General features: G+C 39.7%; 1 protein-coding gene across 1 annotated transcript; it reads left to right on the top strand.

Annotated features, from left to right (window-relative positions):
• Positions 1–172: 172 nt before the first annotated feature.
• Positions 173–10,138, top strand: LOC117291855. The gene is made up of 5 exons (XM_033773789.1): positions 173–293; positions 1,484–1,811; positions 2,787–2,899; positions 4,117–4,259; positions 6,219–10,138. Exons 2-5 carry the CDS (start codon positions 1,577–1,579, stop codon positions 8,176–8,178), a joined length of 2,451 nt encoding a protein of 816 aa, XP_033629680.1. The 5' UTR covers positions 173–293; positions 1,484–1,576; the 3' UTR covers positions 8,179–10,138.
• Positions 10,139–20,199: the final 10,061 nt, after the last annotated feature.

The following is a 20,199-nucleotide window of genomic DNA, read 5'->3' on the forward strand; positions in this document are numbered from 1 at the left end:
CCGGGGTCGACCCAGGGAAGCTAAACGAACGCACCCGGTGTCGCGCCTTTACGCCACTGAGCGCATTAATCCTAGGAAGGACGGGTGCCGAGTCTATTCATCATACGTTTGTTATGACATGCTGTATATATAGAGGGCGCTGTTTAAATTTACAGCAGAAGAAGATGGTTGAGTGTCTACCTCCCATGGTCGCACTTTCCGAAATATAAACAGAATTTTATATGGGGAAGAAATCACCATCAATGTTGATTTGCACATGTTGTTGTCTTTCCTTCTTGTTGCTTTTTATGCACGTAAGTAAGAGCACTGAACTCAGTGCTGTGTAATCAACCCATGACAGGTACATGAGTTCACGATCGTTGAAACTCACCGTTGAAGAGCCACCCGCATGATGTGTGACACCCTCTTTACTTTTTTTAGCTAGTCTTACTATTTTCTACCCCCATGCTCCTACTCAATGAATGGGACAATGCAATACAACTGAACGTACATGTAATGCTCAATATTTCAAAACGGGCTTAATCTTTTTAAATTTAAAGGACTGTTCCTGAGGAGGGTTATGATTGCATTACCTTCTACATATAACAGATGTAAACTAACTAGTCTAGTGCAGTGCTAGTACTACAGTACTAGTACTCATAGGTAGTAGGGATAGCACTAAAGTAGTACAACAAGTTACAACCATCAGCTGATCAGTCTTCTTTACTTTTCTACAAATTTCAATATTCATCATTCTTGTTTGCATTCATGCTCTTAACAAACCACTTAGCATAGAGCCTCTTTGTATTTCGGAGTAAAGTAGGACTGTTCTTATTGGATCGGAAAACTATTCCATCCATCATGAATCCAGTGTGTGTACATGGACCGGACTGTTCCTTTGCTTGGAATGCCCAAAAAAATGTTCCATTGGAAAGTTCAAAATTGGAATGCGCTTGTCACTCGTCTAGCTGAAGATTATAGCAGTCCAATGAAGGGTAACTTTGCGTATGGCGCCACCACTTTGTCACTCATTTTTACACAAAGGTATATCTCATTGAGGTAAATAAGATAATATTATTTCATAATCATATCAAATGAAAAAGTGGTGGCGCTGGCGCCATACAGAAACTTTTCCCCCTAATGAATTGTGGGCATGTGCTCATGGTATTGTTCTTTTTGTGCCTAGCATTTTTATGCCCAACTTTAATCATCCTATAATTATTATTCCTTTTACAAAAGTGAGCTATTAATTATAGCACACCATGTTGGTCGTAGCTTACACTCTTTGCGCTGAACTGTAATGAGAGCTTTAATCTTGTAGAGATTGCTAAGAGTAACTTTACTAGATGAAGTTAACACCTTGAAATGAATACAAGGTAATGTGGCACAAATTTGCTGCCAGACCATGGTAGAGATTTTCGTTTTTGAGTTTTGAATTTGGAACCTCCTCACTGATCAATTTTTGGATTTAATTTTTCATTTGATTTATTTTTTCTTTCTTTAGACACCTGTGTACAAACCAAACAAACTTTTGCTTGCCAGCGCACAGTCTAGCCACAGGCCCAAGCTCATCTCTTCAATGGTGTGACCCCAAAAAATGATTTGTTGCGCCCCGGGATGTGGCCACAAGTCGGGTAACGGGTGCCATTTCTACAACTTCCCATCACCGAATGACGGCCCGGATTGGGAGAAATGGTACAAGATCTGGGTGTTACGGATCAATAGGGTGAATAAGAATGGGGAGCTGTGGCGTCCGGAAACCCAACATACCAAGTTGTGCAGCTGCCACTTTCATCCAGAGCAGCAGTGGGACCCCAAGTCACGCAAAGGAGGTATGGTATTGTATTTAATAACGACAGAGTGTTCTAAAGCCCGGTTCATACTTCCTGCGAATGCCAATGCGATAAAAAAAAAATTGACGTCACAGCCCCGTTTTTCGCTGCAAATATTTCGCAGGAGTTGAACACATCTTAACTCTTCTGAATTATTCTTTAAACCAAAGGCCGTTGGTTCAAATCCCCGTTTAGTCAATTTTGTCTCTGTTCAACCCCAAATATTGGCTTCTTAGTCCAATACATAAGACATGGGACCTAAAGCCTTAAGCCCCATGTGGAGGACAAAGCAGTATTAGTTGAGAGTCTTGTCGAAGGACACAAGTGTGAAGATAGGGACTCAAAACTTCACTCAGAAACACCAGAACTTCAAGTCCTGTGTGCTTGACCTTTCGGCCGTGGAAATTCTTGTTTATGTACTAAGCAGTTCATCACACAACAATGACCTAGCCCCTCCACTTGTTCAGAACTCTGCCCAGAATATTGAAAATTAAATTGGTTTTCAACCGAATCTGTTGTAATCTAAAAAAGAAAAGTGGGTCAAAATTTTCTTTTACACACTGTTTATTAATGCTGAATTAAACTTGTTTAAAGGCAGTGGACACTATTGGTAATTACTCAAAATAATTATTAGCATAAAACCTTACTTGGTGACGAGTAAAGATCCACGAATTTGATTTCGAGACATCAGATTTCGAACTTGAGGTCTCGAAATCAACCATCTTAAAGCACACAACTTCGTGTGACAAGGGTGTTTTTTTCTTTCATTATTATCTCACACTTCGACGACCAATTGAGCTCAAATTTTCACAGGTTTGTTATTTCATGCATATGATGAGATACACCAAGTGAGAAGACTGGTCTTTGACAATTACCATTAGTGTCCACTGTCTTTTATTTCCAAAATATGCAGTATACCTCAAGGTGCCTCTTATGTATTGGACTAAGACTTTGATATTAAATGTTATTACACAGGATTAAAGTGCAAAGAGCCGGTATTTTTCGAGTACAATTTAGATTTGTCATCTTTGGGACCATTTCATGAAAATGCCGGAGTTCTTTCTCCAGGATCATCAAGCTCAGTTGAGGTAAGTGCTATATAAACTTAAGTGCCAATTACTAACCAAAATAAACTAAAAGGTGAAATCCAATATGACAATCCCCACAGGCTGTTTGGGCCAAGTGGGTAGAAGCATCGAACTCAAACTCTGGTGCTTCTGTTCAGCAGAGTGTGGGTTCGAATCCTGGTCGTGACACTTCACTATAATTGCTTCTCTCCACCCAGGGAAAAATAGGTACCTGTGACGGGCAGAGATGGTTCTTGTGATTGGTTTAGACGAGTAGCACATGAACATGTAGTTGTCGCACAGGCTGAGTGACATATAATCCCAAGGGAGTTGAGATGGTTTGAGGAATGATAAGGCCAAGTGACCAGGGTTAATAATGTTTGAGAAGCCCTCGGGTGTAAAAAGCGATTACGTATAAAAACTGGTTACTATTATTAGTATTATCAGCATTCACTCTATCCCCCCCCCCTCATCAAAAAACATCAAGGACCTTTATAACACCTGCACACAAACGTGCATATAACAAAACCTTCCGCTGCTAGCATCCAATAGCATAAGGGAAGACCTTGACTTCTAGCCCCTGGTTGAGCCGTCGAGGTCCTCCCAAACCACTAAGGGTCCAGGGGGCGGGGAAAAGTGCCCCCTCCCCATCCCCTCCCAAAACAAATTCTGGTGTAAACTCTGAACCTTAAAATGGGGTACAAAAATTTGTCCCAAACCTCATGGAACGGACCGTTTTGCAAATTTGAGTTTTTGTTTCCTGTAGAACTCGTCCCATAATTTGGCCTGATGCCAGTAGCTATTAATGGTGTTATGTCTCTTCTAAGCCTTGGCACATCATAATTGTCATGGCCGAACGGTTAAGAGCACCGAATTCAAACTTTGGTGTTTTTGATCAGCAGAGTGTCGGTTCGAATCCCCAGCCGTGACACTTGTGTCCTTAAGCAAGACACTTAACCATTGCTTCGTCCTTCGGAAGCCGTTTTTCCCATGTGTTGTGTAATGCATGTGAAAGAACCCAGTGTGTGCACTTAACCTTGGTGTTCCTGGCTGTGGCTGCTGTATCGACTTAGCACCATGTAAACCATTACATGGTGTGCTAAGGATTAGGACTTATCACTTCAAAATCTTTGTCCCACTCACCTTGCAGTAAAAATAATTGGCGCTTTGTATCCTTGGGAAAAGGCACGTTATAAATACTTTTATTATTAATATTATTGTGGTTTGTGGTTTTATAGAATTCAGGCGTTAAAATTCAGCAGAAGAGGATCCACCATGACTCGAACCCCTCCACTCCACCATCGACTGGTAGTGACGAACCAGCCCCCAAGATTAGATCCACGCAATCAACTCAAAGAAAAACACACACAGAGAAATCTTTGTAAGTATTATACCATAATACATTATCAGGGGGACGATTTCACAAAGAAAGTCCTAACTTAGGACTAGTCTTAGGAGTTAATAAAAAAAACGTAAAGGCAGTGGACACTTTTGGTTATTACTCAAAATAATTGTTAGCATAAAACCTAACTTGGTAACGAGTAATGGGGAGAGGTTGGTAGTATAGAACATTGTGAGAAACGGCTCCCTCTGAAGTGACGTAGTTTTTGAGAAAGGAGTAGCTTTCCATGAGTTTGATTTCGAGACCTCAAGTTTAGAATTTTGAGGTCTCGAAATCAAGCATCTGAAAGCACACAACTTCATGTGACAAGGGTGTTTTTTTCTTTCCTAGTTATCTTGCAACTTCGATATGACCAATTGAGCTCAAAAGTTTCACAGGTTTGTTATTTTATGCGTATGTTGAGATACACCAAGTAAGAAGACTGGTCTTTGACAATGACCAATAGTGTCCAGTGTCTTTAAGGCTAGTCCTAAGTGAGGACAAGGTTGGGACGAGTTATATAACTCAAGATAAGACTAGTCTCAACTCTTTGTGAAATCCACCTAAGGTTTATGGCTAGACTTGTAGACGAGTCGTTAAATGTCTGTTGTGGTGTCTTCCAAATTGCTCTCTCGCAGCTATCTCGCAAGACTGCTGCTTCGTGTGAGACTAACCGCTCTCACTGCTATGGTCCAACTCATTAACTTGTCCCTGAGTCTAGTTCATTGCCCATTTGAGGAACACCAACAATGATGTAATAGATGTTTAATTTGCATCTGGGATAAAGAAGTCAATTTTTGTTAGCACTTTATACTCGGTTCTCAGTACTTCTCCTGAAAAAATATCACAGGCATATTACTCGGTTGGGATTCGAACCCACGACCCATTGCAATTCTAGAGCAGTGTCTTACCAACTAGACTACCTAGACTACTGAATCCTATGTTTTGGCTGCGAGTATCGCAACGATATAATAGATGTTAGTACTTTCTAGAGTCCTGTGATAATGATGTTTTTGTAACTGACATTGTTGAGGTTGTGTTATAATTAGAACACAAACATAAACCGATAATTTTGTGCGATTAAGCAGTGGTGTTGCATGACTTGTAACTAGAACTTGGACTCGTGTGATGATGGTCAATGACTTGGGCTCAAATGGGACCAGTTCATAGAGCTGCTTCGCACAAAAAAGAAACTTAAGCACAACAAAATTTGGCTCACCAGAATAAGAATACCAGCCATAATACTGTGTCACATGCACCAACTTCCCCCTCGATTGTACAAAACGCCATGGACCCCGTCACAGCATGCAACAATTGTATACTGGCATTGAGATGATAATTCTGCTTAACACAAAACGTTATTCCGTAGGTTGTTGGTTCGAATCCAACTTTAGACAATTCTTTGCTCAACCCCCAAAATCATATTACATAAAACTGGTTAGCAGCATTGTTTGCTTAAGCAGCTACATTTGTTTGTATATAATTATGAAATTGGTCCCTGGATGCGTACATGATATTAATTGTGACTTGAGTTGTCAGAAAAAAGAGTGAATTTCATGCCAAATAGAATTGAATTGAAATAGTGAATATTGAAATTTACATTTTGGTTTAAGAGTTTTCAGCTCAAGGTTTCTTTAAACATTCCCGCCTTTTGCTAATCTTCAGCTGGGGAATTAAAAATCGAGAACATTGTAGCGTAAAAACTTTTAAAGTTCTTTTAATTTTATTTGGCAACACGTGAAGAGAATTAAAGGCCACACTTTGTTTATTATCTTATTTTAAATCTCTCTCAGTTTGAAAACAAATATTTCAACTTGAGAGAGTCGTGACTTGATTGTCGATCCGGCCCAAATGATTCTGGACTGGGACTCAAATTTAAAACCAAGGGCTTAGATTTGGACTAGATCTTCTTGTTGAAAGGTTGTTTTAAATTGATGTTCGTCATATTACCACATACAGGATGAGATCGTGTTCAACAGCTCCAAAACTCAAGATCAGGGAATACTTTGAACAACAAGACGTTACAGAGCCCTCCCAGACTATCGACCCCACCGTCACCAATTTGAGTACCTCCTCGAAAGGTCCTACTGAGCAACAGCATTTGATTCCAAACGCGAGGATGCCTCATGCCCAATATAGTCAGCAAGGTCCTAGATTTGTTTCAGCTGACGATCAAACTGAGGTTGCATGTACACAAGTCATGTACCCAGATGTCGGTCACATGGACTTTTTAGAAGTTGCTGGCTCGGTGGATAATAGTGATGGAAGTGATACTGGGTATTCCTCCATACAACAACAGATGTACATCAAACACGAGCATTTGGATTCTCCTGAAGTTGTTCATGTTATTTCTGGCTTGCCTGAGCAAAACCCAAACCCTGGTTTCAAAATTGAGACAGCGTGCAATCCCTTGAGGAGGGACAGCATGGTTGTGGAATCTGATGAGGAGGTGCTACCAAGGATCATCAGCTCCCATTCATTGGAACCTGATGTCCAACCCGAAGAGAGACTAACAGAGGGGCTAAGAGAACAGCGTGTATCAAGCCTTCGTCAGTTTGTGGATGCTGATCACCATGATTCAGCTCCCGTCCCCTCGAAAAATCCAGTTCAAAAGACCAAGATTTCAAATGTTAAACCAATCAGGATTTTTACTCCCAAAAGAATTGGTTCAGGTTCAAAGGTTAGTAGCCATGACACTCTTTCAGTGGGACCTCTCGATAGGGAGGAAATCCAGACCACAAGTCAGACAGGAACTGAAAATGTTTACGACCAAATATTTAGTCGCTTGGCTTCTCCTATGGCTGTTTCTCAACATGAGAGCAGTAGGGCTTCTGTTTCTGGGGACACCACGGGGAGTATTGAAGACATGCTGAGTGACCACCTTAACTCAACTGAACCACAAGGACACCTTAGCCTAACCCAAGCCTTGGAAAGGGTCAAGGAGCTTGAGAAAGCACTCAGCATAGAGAAGTTCGGATTGCATCGCTTCATGGCATCTGACGAGAAGATCAAGTTCTACACTGGTTTTAGGTCTGTCGATACTCTAATGAGATTCTTTTGGCGTATCGAGCCAGACGATTTGACCTCAGATAGATCCAGTAAGTGGAAGGACGCGGTAGACTTTGCCAAAGAAACACTGCACAATTATCAGGATTTTACAGAGAAGACCATTCCGTACATGGATGAGCTCTTCTTGTTCTTGTGTCATGTGTGGCTTGGCCTTCAACCCGAAGATTTGGCCGATAGGTTTGCATTACCCTCGACCAAGCATGCGCTGTTTATCATAATGCGATGGGTGTACTACTTGCATGTCACACTACCAATCCCCACTTTAAGAGCGCAAGGCACCGCAACCTCAACCTCAACCAAGTCCGTCAGGTTCCAGGGTCAGTTCTGCAACACCAGTTTCCTGCTCCAACCAGTTAGGATCAAAGTACAGCAAAGGTCCATCTTGAATCACCTCAGCTCTACAAGACTCAACTGTCTGGTTTGCTTCTCCCCTTCTGGAGAAGTGGTATTCACCTCCGATCCTTTGTCAGATGTGTCAACCAGTACGGAACTCTTGCAGAGAACAGGGATTCTCCCACTCCTACAAAGGGGGGAAAGTATCATTGTGGAGGGTGAGTTCATGAGGGAGGGTGTACATTTGTTTTCCTCAGTGGGTGTGAAAGTTCACCAACTACCGTCCTTTGACTTGCCCCATAACGCAGCGACTTTTAAGCGTGGGCCTTCCCATCAGGACACTCACAAGTGTCACACCGAGGTCGTGAGGTTACTGTGCGCAAAATTTGTGAGGACTCTAACCGCGTTTAAGTGCCTGCAAGATGTTGTGCTGGACCCTGTATCCCATGTGATTAAGGCTTTGTGGAAAGTCTGTTGTCTACTTGTAAATTACCAACAAGGATTTCGATCTCTGTAAATTACCCATAAATTAGTGTGTTTGTTTGATTGTTTGTTTGTTAAAATGATCTTCCCACCAAGGGAACTCGGCAAAAGTCTCACAAGTAGACATAAATCTCTCTCAAACAAACATTGGTTTAACGTCTATGATTATGAATTGCACAAATCAAGAAATTATAAATCGGTAACTAGATGACAATTGCTTATTTTTAGTCATTTTAAAATCAGAGATTAGCTTGGTAGGATTCGAACCTACAACCTTGTGATTGCAAGTCATGCAGGTGTACAGTCACATTTCTATGGGACTTTACAATTTTTTTCATACGTAGATATTGCAAACGATGTGATCAGCAATAGCCATGCAATGCAAAACACAGTGTAAAATATGTATCCCAGTTGTAACAAATTGGGACTAATATTGGGTGCGTTCGATTAGCTTCCCTGGGTCGACCCCGGTCTGCCCCTGGTACGTTTCAAATAGCGTGACGTCATGCCAGGGGCTCACCCTGGTCAGCCCTAAGTGCCCTGCTTGTGGAGTGGGTCACTTTGGGGCTGGCCCCAGGTGCATGACGTTACCACACCACGAGAGGGTGAGTGATCGTTCCTTTAGCTCTTGTCAGGGGCTCAACTGGGTGAGCACCACGAGCTCGATACAGGCAAGCTTTAATCAAACATCAGACAAGATTGGTCCATGTTACATTGATGTTCGAAAAACATGATCACAGTAGTTCTAGTTGGAGAAATACTTGGTTGAGATCACTCATAATATGCTCTAAGCTCATACTGGTTTTTTTTTCAAAAGCTGAAATTTCATGCAATGAAGTAAAGTAATTAAATAGCGCCCTCTGTTGGTGAGGCTTGGCTTTAGATATATGTCATGATAAAAAGTCTAATTTTATTTAATGCGCGATTGTGACATTGGTCGTTCATTGGCTTAGACAAACTCACATTCCTTAACTTACTTTGTGAGGTATGTTAGCCATGGACCAATCAGCACGCATTAAATTGTACAAATGGTACATAATGACTGTCTACATGCAGCCTTAGTGATAAAATGAACATGGGGCTATATTTTTTGCCTTTGAAATAATCTTACTGAAATACTTAAGTTTCATTTGAAACTTGATCAGATAGAGTACAGAAGCGTTCTGTTAGTATTTGTTTTGAAGAGATGGGATCAAGTCTTTAACCTATTTCCCAATGTCTGTATTAGTTTTTTAAAGCCAGCATCTGTCTGTCTAGTTTTCCTGGTTAGTGTGCCACCAATGGTCCGACCTAGTTCCTTCTTCTGTCGGAGTGTTTGAGCGTGAAACCAGGGTCTTATTTGTTTGTTCTCACCGTACACTCTTGCTTTGCTGAGATGTAGTACATGAGCCATATCAACAGCGCGTTTTCCACGTTACTGCATCTCTTTGGAACTCCTTGCCCGGTTCGTGTTGCCCTCCATCCTACAATCTAGACTGTTTTAAGAGGAATATCAATTCCTACCTTCAATTCCTAGTTGTTGTTGATTGTAGCTTCCGTCAATTGTATTGGGCCAATTTGGGTATAAATTGTTAATCTAATTATAATTTGTTCCACTAAGCCTGTAAATAACGCGATATTTTCTTCGGTGGATAAGATTTGGTTATCCCAGTGGGAGTTCAATAATAGTTCACCGCAGGTTTACTGTTTGGAATCATGTTATTATTATTTACAATTTTATAAATCACATATATACACAGACAAACTGCGCTGTTAACAATTGAAATGACCACCAACGAACGAAATAAAAATCGAGTGAAACATGAAATGAAATTTGTGGTCGAGTTGAACGTAAGTAAACTCTTATATAACCTGGACACCTGAAATTTATGCATTTACCATAGAAAGAATCAAATTGTTGACGTCAATATTCGGACAGGACTCGTCCAAAAATCACGCTCATCCTTTAAAGCCATTGGACACTTTCGGTAAACAGTAGTGTCCAAGGCCCACACTTCGTGTATCACAACTTCTATATAAAATAACAAACCTGTGAAAATTTAGGCTCAATCGGTCATCGGAGTCGGGAGAGAATAACGGGAAAACCCACCCTTGTTTCCGCACGTTTGGCCGTGTCATGACATGTGTTTAAAATAAATCCGTAATTCTCGATATCGAGAATTTGTATTGTTTTAATGTTTTCTCAAAAAGTAAAGCTTTTCATGGAACAATATTTCAAGAGAAGTCTTTCACCATAACCTGTAAACCCTGTAAGTTATTTGTAAATCTGTGAACTTTTAATTTTGTTTTCTGTACCGAAAGTGTCCAATGGCTTTAAAGGTCGCTACTCTAAAAAGCCATTAATATAGTCACTGAAAATCATCAGCAATACAACCTTTGCTTTAGTGATCACGCACAGTCCAAATATCAGTCAGACACGTCATAAACTGCACTTTCTGAACGTCACCTCGAGGCAGGAGTACAGTTAATGTGCACAAATTTAGTTTTTCCCCAAGATTAACACATTTCCCCACTTTATCGAGTCTTCACAGACGACTGCTATAGCACGTCTTTGTTAGTTTTTTCTGGATGTCCTTCATTTTCTTACATCGCTCCGCAACATTATTTAATTTGTGTTCTTCAACACCTTTCACCTATCGGTTTGATGCCCTTTTTGGCTTCTGATACCTTTTCTGCAACACTATTTGATTATAGGACGTTCCCATGACAACTGTTCTTGGCGCGCGCTACGACTAGGTTGAACCCGATCGCTTCGATCCCACTCACAAAAGCAAAAAGGTTGCACAGACTCAACAAATTGAACCTGTACTCAAGCGATCTGAAACCATTGCATAGATATAACCATAAGTTCACCGATCCTCAGTCGCGGCTTGTTGCTCACGAGGCCGTCCATAACATTTCATTACCACTGCACCATAGTCAAAGCTAAAGGCACTCTAACCATAGATACTTTTCTGTGCTCTAACGTGATGAGAGTTCATGTAAACATACCGTTTAACACATACAGATGCATGTGAACGCACACACACGTGCTTGACATTTTTTGTAATCGTTTATTAAATCGTTTATTAAAACTTTTGCCAACGCCTAGGCCCTACATCATGCTGTTGCTTGAGTACGCACAGAAACTGATCTCCCGGTAATACCTTCATGGAAGGGCACAGGAGACGTTCTTACAGATTCATTAACCGGCATCTTCGCCGGAACCGTGTTTTGTATTGACATAGCGGTTCATGTATACTCTATTGTGAATAACGAACATTGAAATAACTTGACAAGTATGGATATCAACGCGGGATATCAAAATCTTGTATGAAATGATACACGTATAAACAAAGACGCCTGGAAGGTGTTGGCCAATTGCAACCATCATCTCGGTTTGTTTGATTTGACATCACTGTTTAGATACCATGGTTTGAATTGATGCACATGATACTGACACACTGCTTCTGTTTGTTTTGTTGTTATTTGTGTTGTGTTTTTCGCTATGTTCAATTGGACGAATAGGTGGTGGCTGAATACAACAAATTTTGTGGAGATCACCAACTGCGCCCTCTGTTGGTGAAGTCTTTTATCGTGTATAAAAGTCTCACTCTCTAAAACAAACTTTACAATACATTTTGACGATGCGAAGCTCACAAAACACTAGTATTACCTCAGTTTTATGGAAATTCTTTGTGTCTGTATGAAACAGGGATAAATATATGCTGCATATATACGGCAGTTCAGCCAACATCAACCAAACGGTATCAATCGATTCTTTTCCAAGTTTCCATCAGCGGAATTTTAAACCAAAGTGACCATTTCGACATTCCCTCTATCGAGGTATCGTTGCGAAAACGCCATCGTGACGTCGTTTAGAGTTGCTTGACATGTGCCCTCTCCCCTCTCTCTCTCTCTCCACCTCTCTTATTTTCTCTTCGTGGAACTTGCTCAATCCATGTTGCCGATCTATCGTCCGGTGTTATCGGCGTCAGTTTCGGATGAGCGTGGGCTGCCGATAGCCTAGAAGTTTAACACACCGCCAGTTATTACAACTATTTGGCGCTCCTTCAATTTTCTATCAAAATCTAGCCTTCCTATGACGTCACTAGAGATAACTAGTATAACGCTTGACGTAAAATTGCAAGTTCATTTTTTTTTTTTTTTTTTTTTTTACTATTGTTTTAGTTTTATTATTGAGAAATTGAGGCTGGGTAAGTTGGTAAGTTTTGAAGTAGACGTGGGCCGCTGTATGTTTACGATTGTTTTATGTTATTTCTCGGACAGCACTTTAAATTTGCCCTATTTTGTTTGCCAAACCAACGAGAAGAAAACAGAGTCATTTGAATTTGTAGGTTTTCATGTGAGCTGAACGAAAGAACAAGAAAAAATATACTGAGTCACAAATACAGAAATCCGTCATCGAATACTATATTTTTTATAGGGCGAAATTGTTAGCTTATTTTCGAGACACATTATCCCAAACACCAGCAGTTTCGTATAATTTACATTTGCTTGTTGCATGTATTTCCATGGCATATAGTTTATGTTGAAGTAAATTATTTATTTATTTATTTTGTTTGGAAATTTAATTGTGTGTTTATTTTACTTATCTTTTCCGTTGTGAAGCATCATCAACGCTTCTGCTAACGTTTGTCAGATTTTTGGCCGATTTGACCCCAAAAATTTGATTTAAATGGGGGTCGAGAATGTTACAAGCTTTCATTTGAGCCATTGCTCGAAAAAGTCCGCCAATTATTAGTAGCAGTGAAATAAAGTGGTCAAAATTAGTTTTTGTCGGTATCCCGACAATATATCACGTGACCAATTCTTTTGTGTTTTATAAGAAACGTTTTAAATTTGTGTCATGGTTCCTGACCATTAAAAGTAAAAGTTAAACTTGTTTTCGTTAGAGCGGGTGATACTCTTTGAAATACCATTCACTCAAAAAAAAATCTATTTTTTAATGTTTGGGGCCAAAAATCTGACATAGCATCTTTAAAAGTAGCGATTTCTGTGTTTGCCATGTTTCGACCTTGTCTTTTGTTATGTTGTACCTGTTCTTAAGTCCAGTATTTTGTTTATAACTTATTTCTATACACAATGCTTTGTATTTTGTATACGCCTCTTTATTTTCGTTTTGTCTCCCTCTAGCAGTTCTTTATATACCTCTTTGCTCAACAGACCATCGTTATAATTGCGTGTATGTTCATTTTGCAAGAATACGGAAATAAATGTCGAGTTGAATTAAATTGAATCGGAAAAGTCTGTTTGTGTTGTTGTATCAAACACGGTGAATATTGATTAGCGGCGACATTTAAAATATTATACCAATTTTTGATAATAATTTTTTTTCTTTTTTTTTTCCCTAGGGCCTACATCGTTTTGTAATCACTCTAAAACAAAATTGATGCCAATAACAACTTTTTTTTTCAGCAGCTTTCAATGAAGCATTCAAAGAATTTTTTGTTTTGATCCCCAAAATGTCAATCATCTGAGTGTGGAGTATTCATGCGCGGCATTATTCGCTCCGGATTTCCTGCTAGAAGGAGACCGCCTTTTGAAACGAAATTTAACATGTTTCTTTTACTGTATAATATATGATAAAAATAATTGAATGGTCTCAAAAACCAAAGGTACTATTTCCCCTTAAGAGCAGCATTTCAAGAAACTGTACCTTGGGATAAAGATACCATACAAGAATGAACTTCTTCAGAATACAAGTATAATTGTAGATATTTATTAGAATAACATGTTTTCTCTTAAAAGTGTATTTGTTATAGCAGTGCAATAATGATAAATAATGATGAATATAGAAATTGTACTCATAGTTATCAAATTTCCCGACTATTCCTTTTAATTAAATATCTGACACACGCTGATTAGTTTGGGGCACGGCGTCAGAAAGACTGGCTCGGAAGTGGTTAGACGCAAACCATACCACGGACTCCGCACCATTGCCCGGCATTGGACGAGTGGTCGAAAGTCATCCCCAGCCTTCAGAGCCTTCTCCTTCAAGTATCTTATAAGAAAGGACTTCTGGAAATAATATTAAACACTCTTTTTTGTTTTAGTTCGTCCGAGAAACCTGCACTTTAATTGTGATTTTTGTTTTAAAGGCAGTGGACACTATTGGTAATTACTCAAAATAATTATTAGCAGAAAACCTTTCTTGGTGACGAGTAATGGGGAGAGGTTGATGGTATAAAACATTGTGCGAAACGGCTCCCTCTGATGTGCCATAGTTTTCGAGAAAGAAGCAATTTTCCACGAATTTGATTTCGATACCTCAGGTTTAGAACTTGAGGTCTCGAAATCAACCATACAAACGCACACAACTTCGTGTGACAACGGGTTTTTTTTCTTTCATTATTATCTCGCAAGTTCGATGACCGATTGAGCTCAAATTCACAGGTTTGTTGTTTTATGCATATGTTGAGACACACCAACTTTAAAGGCTAGTCTTTGACAATTACCAATCGTGTCCACTGCCTTTAAGGTTGTCTGAGTAGTGTTTCGCCAGCCAGTTGCAAGGTTTTAAGACGGCCAAACCTGTACAGCTCATCTCGAAGTATAGTCATTCTGTCTAGTTCACTGATTCCGCTGTCCATACACCTCCAAACTGCACTGATTGTTCGTTCGTGTTATTGTTTCAAATTCCAGTTAAAGGACAATTTCTAGAGTCGAACCTTTAGATTAATATGGACTTATAGCAATATGACCGACTAGACGAAACCTAACTGCATGGTCCTGTTGACTGATGATAGCTATTGACCCCTTGTGCTGACGTCACATGCGGCTAGGCTACCGTTTTGGGAGTCAAATTAGTGCATGTGTCTTAAGATTAGGCCAATATGTGCAGGTCTCATGAGCTCGTCCAAACATACACTGTGTTTAGGGATGATTGTGATATTTCGCACTGTCTCTAGCGATGGGATCGTGTCTCTGAAAAACAGGCTATAGTTTAATAGGTAATGGTAAAATATTAAAACCAGTCTCATTTTCCAAAAGTCTCTCCCTAGCAGACTTCACTAAGTTTCACCCTGGAAGTATAAACAACGGGTTCAAATGGCTTGGAAGCATGCTAATTTCGTTCCGTGATGAACGTTATTATCTTCGTCATTAGGAAGTTAATACATCGTTAATTGTTGCCAAGGTACATCCAGTCAAATCAATCACAAGTACCAGTTCTACCACTCACAGGTTACCCAAGTAACACCGAGGTGAAGAGAAGCAATTAAAAGTTAAGTGCCCACTAATCACACATTAATCTCGCGACGGGGGGAGTCGAACCCAAAGGTTGGCGAGTCCAATCCCAGCTTGACCAAATCAGAGAAAATCCTCCCTTCCCGTTCTAGGTTCATAAAGTCAATCTGAAGTTGAAAGCAATTAGTGTACCTCACTCGACCGAGTCATGAGACCAAGTCATGATCATTTCGCACGTAGGGAATTAACTTATAATGTACTTTGTTCCAAAGCACCATTTAATTTGTTTAACCAATGACGTCATAATGTACATGACCTAACCTTTGAATTGGTGTTACCTATCGGGTCTCGTCCTCATTGTTGACACTTTACGCCAAAACATGACTCCTGTTATAATTAACTTAACGATGATCACATTGAAGCTCATTTGTGGCCTAATTAGACAGTAACCGTCAACATCTCGTCTCGATATTTACCTTTCAAACCGTGTGCATCACCGCCAGATCGATTAGCGTCAATACCATAAAGGCTTCTGACGTCACTAACAAGACGTCACGACTATAGGCGGGCAACCCAGTTTCCACGTGTTGCATGTGTTGTGTTTGAATGCAAAGGTGTGTAACCGCCACTGGTAACGTTGTCGGCTTACGTACGGATCTCATTAAGCGAGTCAAATCGTACATTATTGGCTTCTTCCTGCTATTGTTTAGTAGCTGGTGTTGATGGCTGTTGTATTATTTCAGTAAAGGGGTGTCTATTTATAGCTGCATAGACGTGATAACGTATTTATTTATTGAGTTTTTGACGCAAGGGAGTGTGTTTATCGACAGTGTAACTTTGAGGTTTTTTTAAGGAGGCCTACGCTCTTCTGGTTTGTTTACTAGCCATATAGATTCGTATTTATATTGATAGTGTAGTATTGCATCAATAGATCAAATCCGTGTGTTTAAAACCCACACATCTTGAATTCGTCAATTTATGACGTTGATGCGTCATATCCCGGCGTATAACCATCTAAAAGACGGGATTTTAAACGCACGCAAACAGCTTTTGAGCATATTATAGGGTATATGCCATAATTTCTTCTTTAACAAGTTTCACTTTTTAATTCATATAAAGGCCTACGATAATAGCATAAGCACACAGTATTAGACAACATTCGAAATTTTATTTTTTTATATAATATATTTTTTAGACCTTCTTTGTTTTCGACCTTCTCTTCAGCTATGGAACTACGCGCATCCACGATAATTCACTAGTACCGAATTTTAACTCATTACCCTCACGATCACCTTAAGTAACGTTTGTGTGCTGACAGCAATTTAACCCACGATTTGACCCAACTTAATGCTTCATTCGTGTGTCAACGACTCGGTAAAGTGAATAGATCCGTGCGGACAGGAAATCCTCACCTAAATGTGCGAGGGTTTGGACGGCATTTTTTTTTTGTGGCGGACTGATTAATTAATCCCACCCGTACGTCTCTCTCATCGCCCCCCCCCCCCCCACGGGTGGATCATAAACGCTGATGTCGGTAAAGGTTTTACGATTGCCACTAAATCTAAAAAAACGTGGAGTTGTTTGTGACGTTGCACAATATCAACTCAAAATATAGGTCTAGGGGGATTTATATACACCGTTATTATTGCATTTATAAGTTTTAGGGAAGAACTAGGCCGGTGTGGCGGTTTCAGTCTTCCGCCGTGTTCAGTTTTCCGGGTGACGTAGCCGGACATTTCAACACGTTGTTCGAACGGTTTTAGCTTTCCGGCGTGTTCAGTTTTCCGGGTGACGTAGCCAGACAAAAATACCGCCGCGAGTACCCTGGCAAGTACTGTAGTTCAGTGAAATAAAAAAAATAACTAAACAAATAAAATAAAATACAAAACGGTAATAAATAAATTTAATAAACTAAACCAGAATAATAAAAAATTCTTCTGATTCTCTGACGCTCGTTCGGTATAAATGCAGGATAATTTGCTTGGTCTTCACACCAAATTCTCTCATACGATCCACGCGTTCGCCGCTCGTTGTACTCGTGGACGCCGCCATGACAGCTACCGGAGAGTAACATGGATGACTCAATACGGCACTAAAAATGGACTACTTTCGCATGCTGTGCGCAGGCATCGCATGACGTAATATTACCGTATTTGGTCATTCGGAAAACTGAACACGGCGGAAAGTTGAAACCGCCACACCGGGTAAAGACTGCAGGTTTAATCCCTATTAAACGGGGCTATGGTCGAGGCGGAATTTAAACCTGGTGACACCGAGACGAAAGACCAGACAGGACAAATGGTCCTGAAAATCTCATGACATAATTCATAGTCGTTGACACAACACTTAAATTATGCTGTAGCGTCCGGGTGAGGACTATTTCTCAGAGCCAAGACATGTCACACGTAAGTCAATAAAAACAAACTGACAGACGAGATGGTCAATTTTATTGGTCAATCGATAAATAAGGGCAATAATTACCATCACAGAAACACAAGATGTTGTCAAAAATATTCATAAGAAATACTGGCCTATAATGATAAAATAATGTTAAAACAAAACAAAACAACAACATCAACAGCCGCAGTAGCACTAAACAAAAACAACTGCAGCCAAGCGATGCAAAGCTAACGGGGAAGAAAAACGTACAATGGAATTAAAGCGAAGTATTTTAGTGTTTTTCTGTAGTAAAAATAAAACAACTTCACTAAAGAAAAAACTCTCTGCGGATCCCAAAATAGACACAGATGGGCACACTCTTGCCGACCGCACCAGTTGGTTGTATCCTCATTCAGGAAAGGACCCAAGTTCAATTCAAACTTCGAGATTATCACATCAACACTGTCAACAAGGGGAAAATATCCTCTAATATACAATCAGGATAAGAGACCCACATTCAAGCAATGGACATAAAGTAAAACGCACAATCAACTCATAATCACCTCGTATCACATTCACAACGGTAAACCTGAAACCACTCTCAGCCAGGATACTTGAAACTCTGTAGCTGAATTGACACATTCAACGCACGAATTTGATCACTCTCTGATATAGGTTTTGAAAAAGGTCTCGGACAATAGAAGAATTCCTTGGTTTTTCCCCCTCTCAAAGAGTGTGCTTTTTATATATCCTTTGTGCGTATATTCTTTTCTTTGGATTTCGTAAGACTAATAATCTCTCACATCCGTTGTTCAACACTAAATGCACGTAGCCCGCTGGGCGATTGTCACAAAATTAATTACTGTATTTTAGTAACTCTCCAAATCTGGACACAGAAGCATTGGTTTGTTGACAACATGGCCTGAAAATATAACCAGATAATGGCTCTTAAAGCCATTGGACACTTTCGGTAAACAGTATTGTCCAAAGGCCCACACTTCGTGTATCACAACTTATATATAAAATAACAAACCTGTGAAAATTTAGGCTCAATCGGTCATCGGAGTCGGGAGAAAATAACGGGAAAACCCACCATTGTTTCAGCGCATTTCGCCGTGTTTAAAATATATCCGTAATTCTCGATATCGAGAATTGATATTGTTTTAATGTTTTCTCAAAAGTAAAGCATTTCATGGAATAATACTTAAAGAAAAGTATTTCACCATTACCTTCTACAAACCCTGCAAGTTATTTGTAAATCTGTGAACTTGTTTTTCTTCTTTCTTTTTTCTAAAGTGTATAATGGCTTTAAAGAAGTTGTACGCAGCATGTACCTTTTAGGGCAATAACTCGTTAAGTAAAGGAACGTAAAAACTCACCTGGTTAATAGCACTAGAGAGCTGTTGATATATAATGCAACACTGTAATGTAGTTTTAGAGAAAAAAAGGAAATGTTTCATCCAAAACAATAATTATGATCTGAGAAAGGCTCAGACATGAAGCCTTGCTGGGGTACAAAAGCACAAAACAAAGCTTTTTGTTTTAACCTTGACAGCCCCTGTACAACTTGTAACTATTGTGTATGTCTAAAGATTTAAAATAAAAAATAAATAAATAAATTCAAGCAGCTGATGTGTTGCAGTCACTGTGTGGACATGTTCTGTACACTTCAAGAATACTATGCGGCTATACAAATTGGAGCTCCCACATGACTTAATTTGAGTGATGACGTAACGGAGCTTTGCGCGAATTTTTCAGAAAAGCACCGGATAAGGGTATTCGAAATAATTGTTTTTTTTACACAATTAAAATCTATATATACTTATATGACTCAACTTCCTTTTTGACTGAAAACATTTTAAAGGCAGTGGACACTATTGTTAATTACTCAAAATAATTATAAGCATAAAACCTTTCTTGGTGACGAGTAATAGGGAGAGGTTGATGGTATAAAACATTGTGAGAAACGGCACCCTCTGAAGTGCCATAGTTTTCGAGAAAGAAGTAATTTTCCACGAATTTGATTTCGAGACCTCAGATTTAGAACTTGAGGTCTCGAAACCAACCATCTAAACGCACACACCTTCGTGTGACAAGAATGTTTTTTTCTTTCATTCATACCTCGCAAGTTCTATGACCGATTGAGCTCAAATTTTCACAGGTTTGTTATTTTATGCATATGTTGAGACCCGACCACTGTGAAGGCTAGTCTTTGACAATTACCAATAGTGTCCACTGCCTTTAAACGAAATTCAGCAAAGATCACGACTTGAAATTTTCGTGCCAAGAGTTCTGTAGGGGAAAATCATATTCTTCAACAAATAACACTATATGGACGTGGACCTCCTTAGTTCTCAGCTTCGCACTTCGCATGTAGTGTTAAACAAAAATCTATGGAACAAAGGGTATCATTTTCTAGCCACTTCGACGATTAAATGAGTCATTATTTTCGCAGGTTTGTTATTTGTATGCACCAAGTGAGGATACT

Source organism: Asterias rubens, chromosome 6 (assembly GCF_902459465.1).
Source record: "Asterias rubens chromosome 6, eAstRub1.3, whole genome shotgun sequence".
Classification (NCBI taxonomy): Eukaryota; Metazoa; Echinodermata; class Asteroidea; order Forcipulatida; family Asteriidae; genus Asterias; species Asterias rubens.

Coding starts and splice junctions, on each gene's coding strand:
- LOC117291855 (XM_033773789.1), top strand. CDS start 1,577: ATGATTTGTTGCGCCCCGGGATGTGGCCACAAGTCGGGTAACGGGTGC. Junction 1,812..2,786: donor CCCCAAGTCACGCAAAGGAG/GTATGGTATTGT, acceptor GTTATTACACAG/GATTAAAGTGCAAAGAGCCG. Junction 2,900..4,116: donor GATCATCAAGCTCAGTTGAG/GTAAGTGCTATA, acceptor GTGGTTTTATAG/AATTCAGGCGTTAAAATTCA.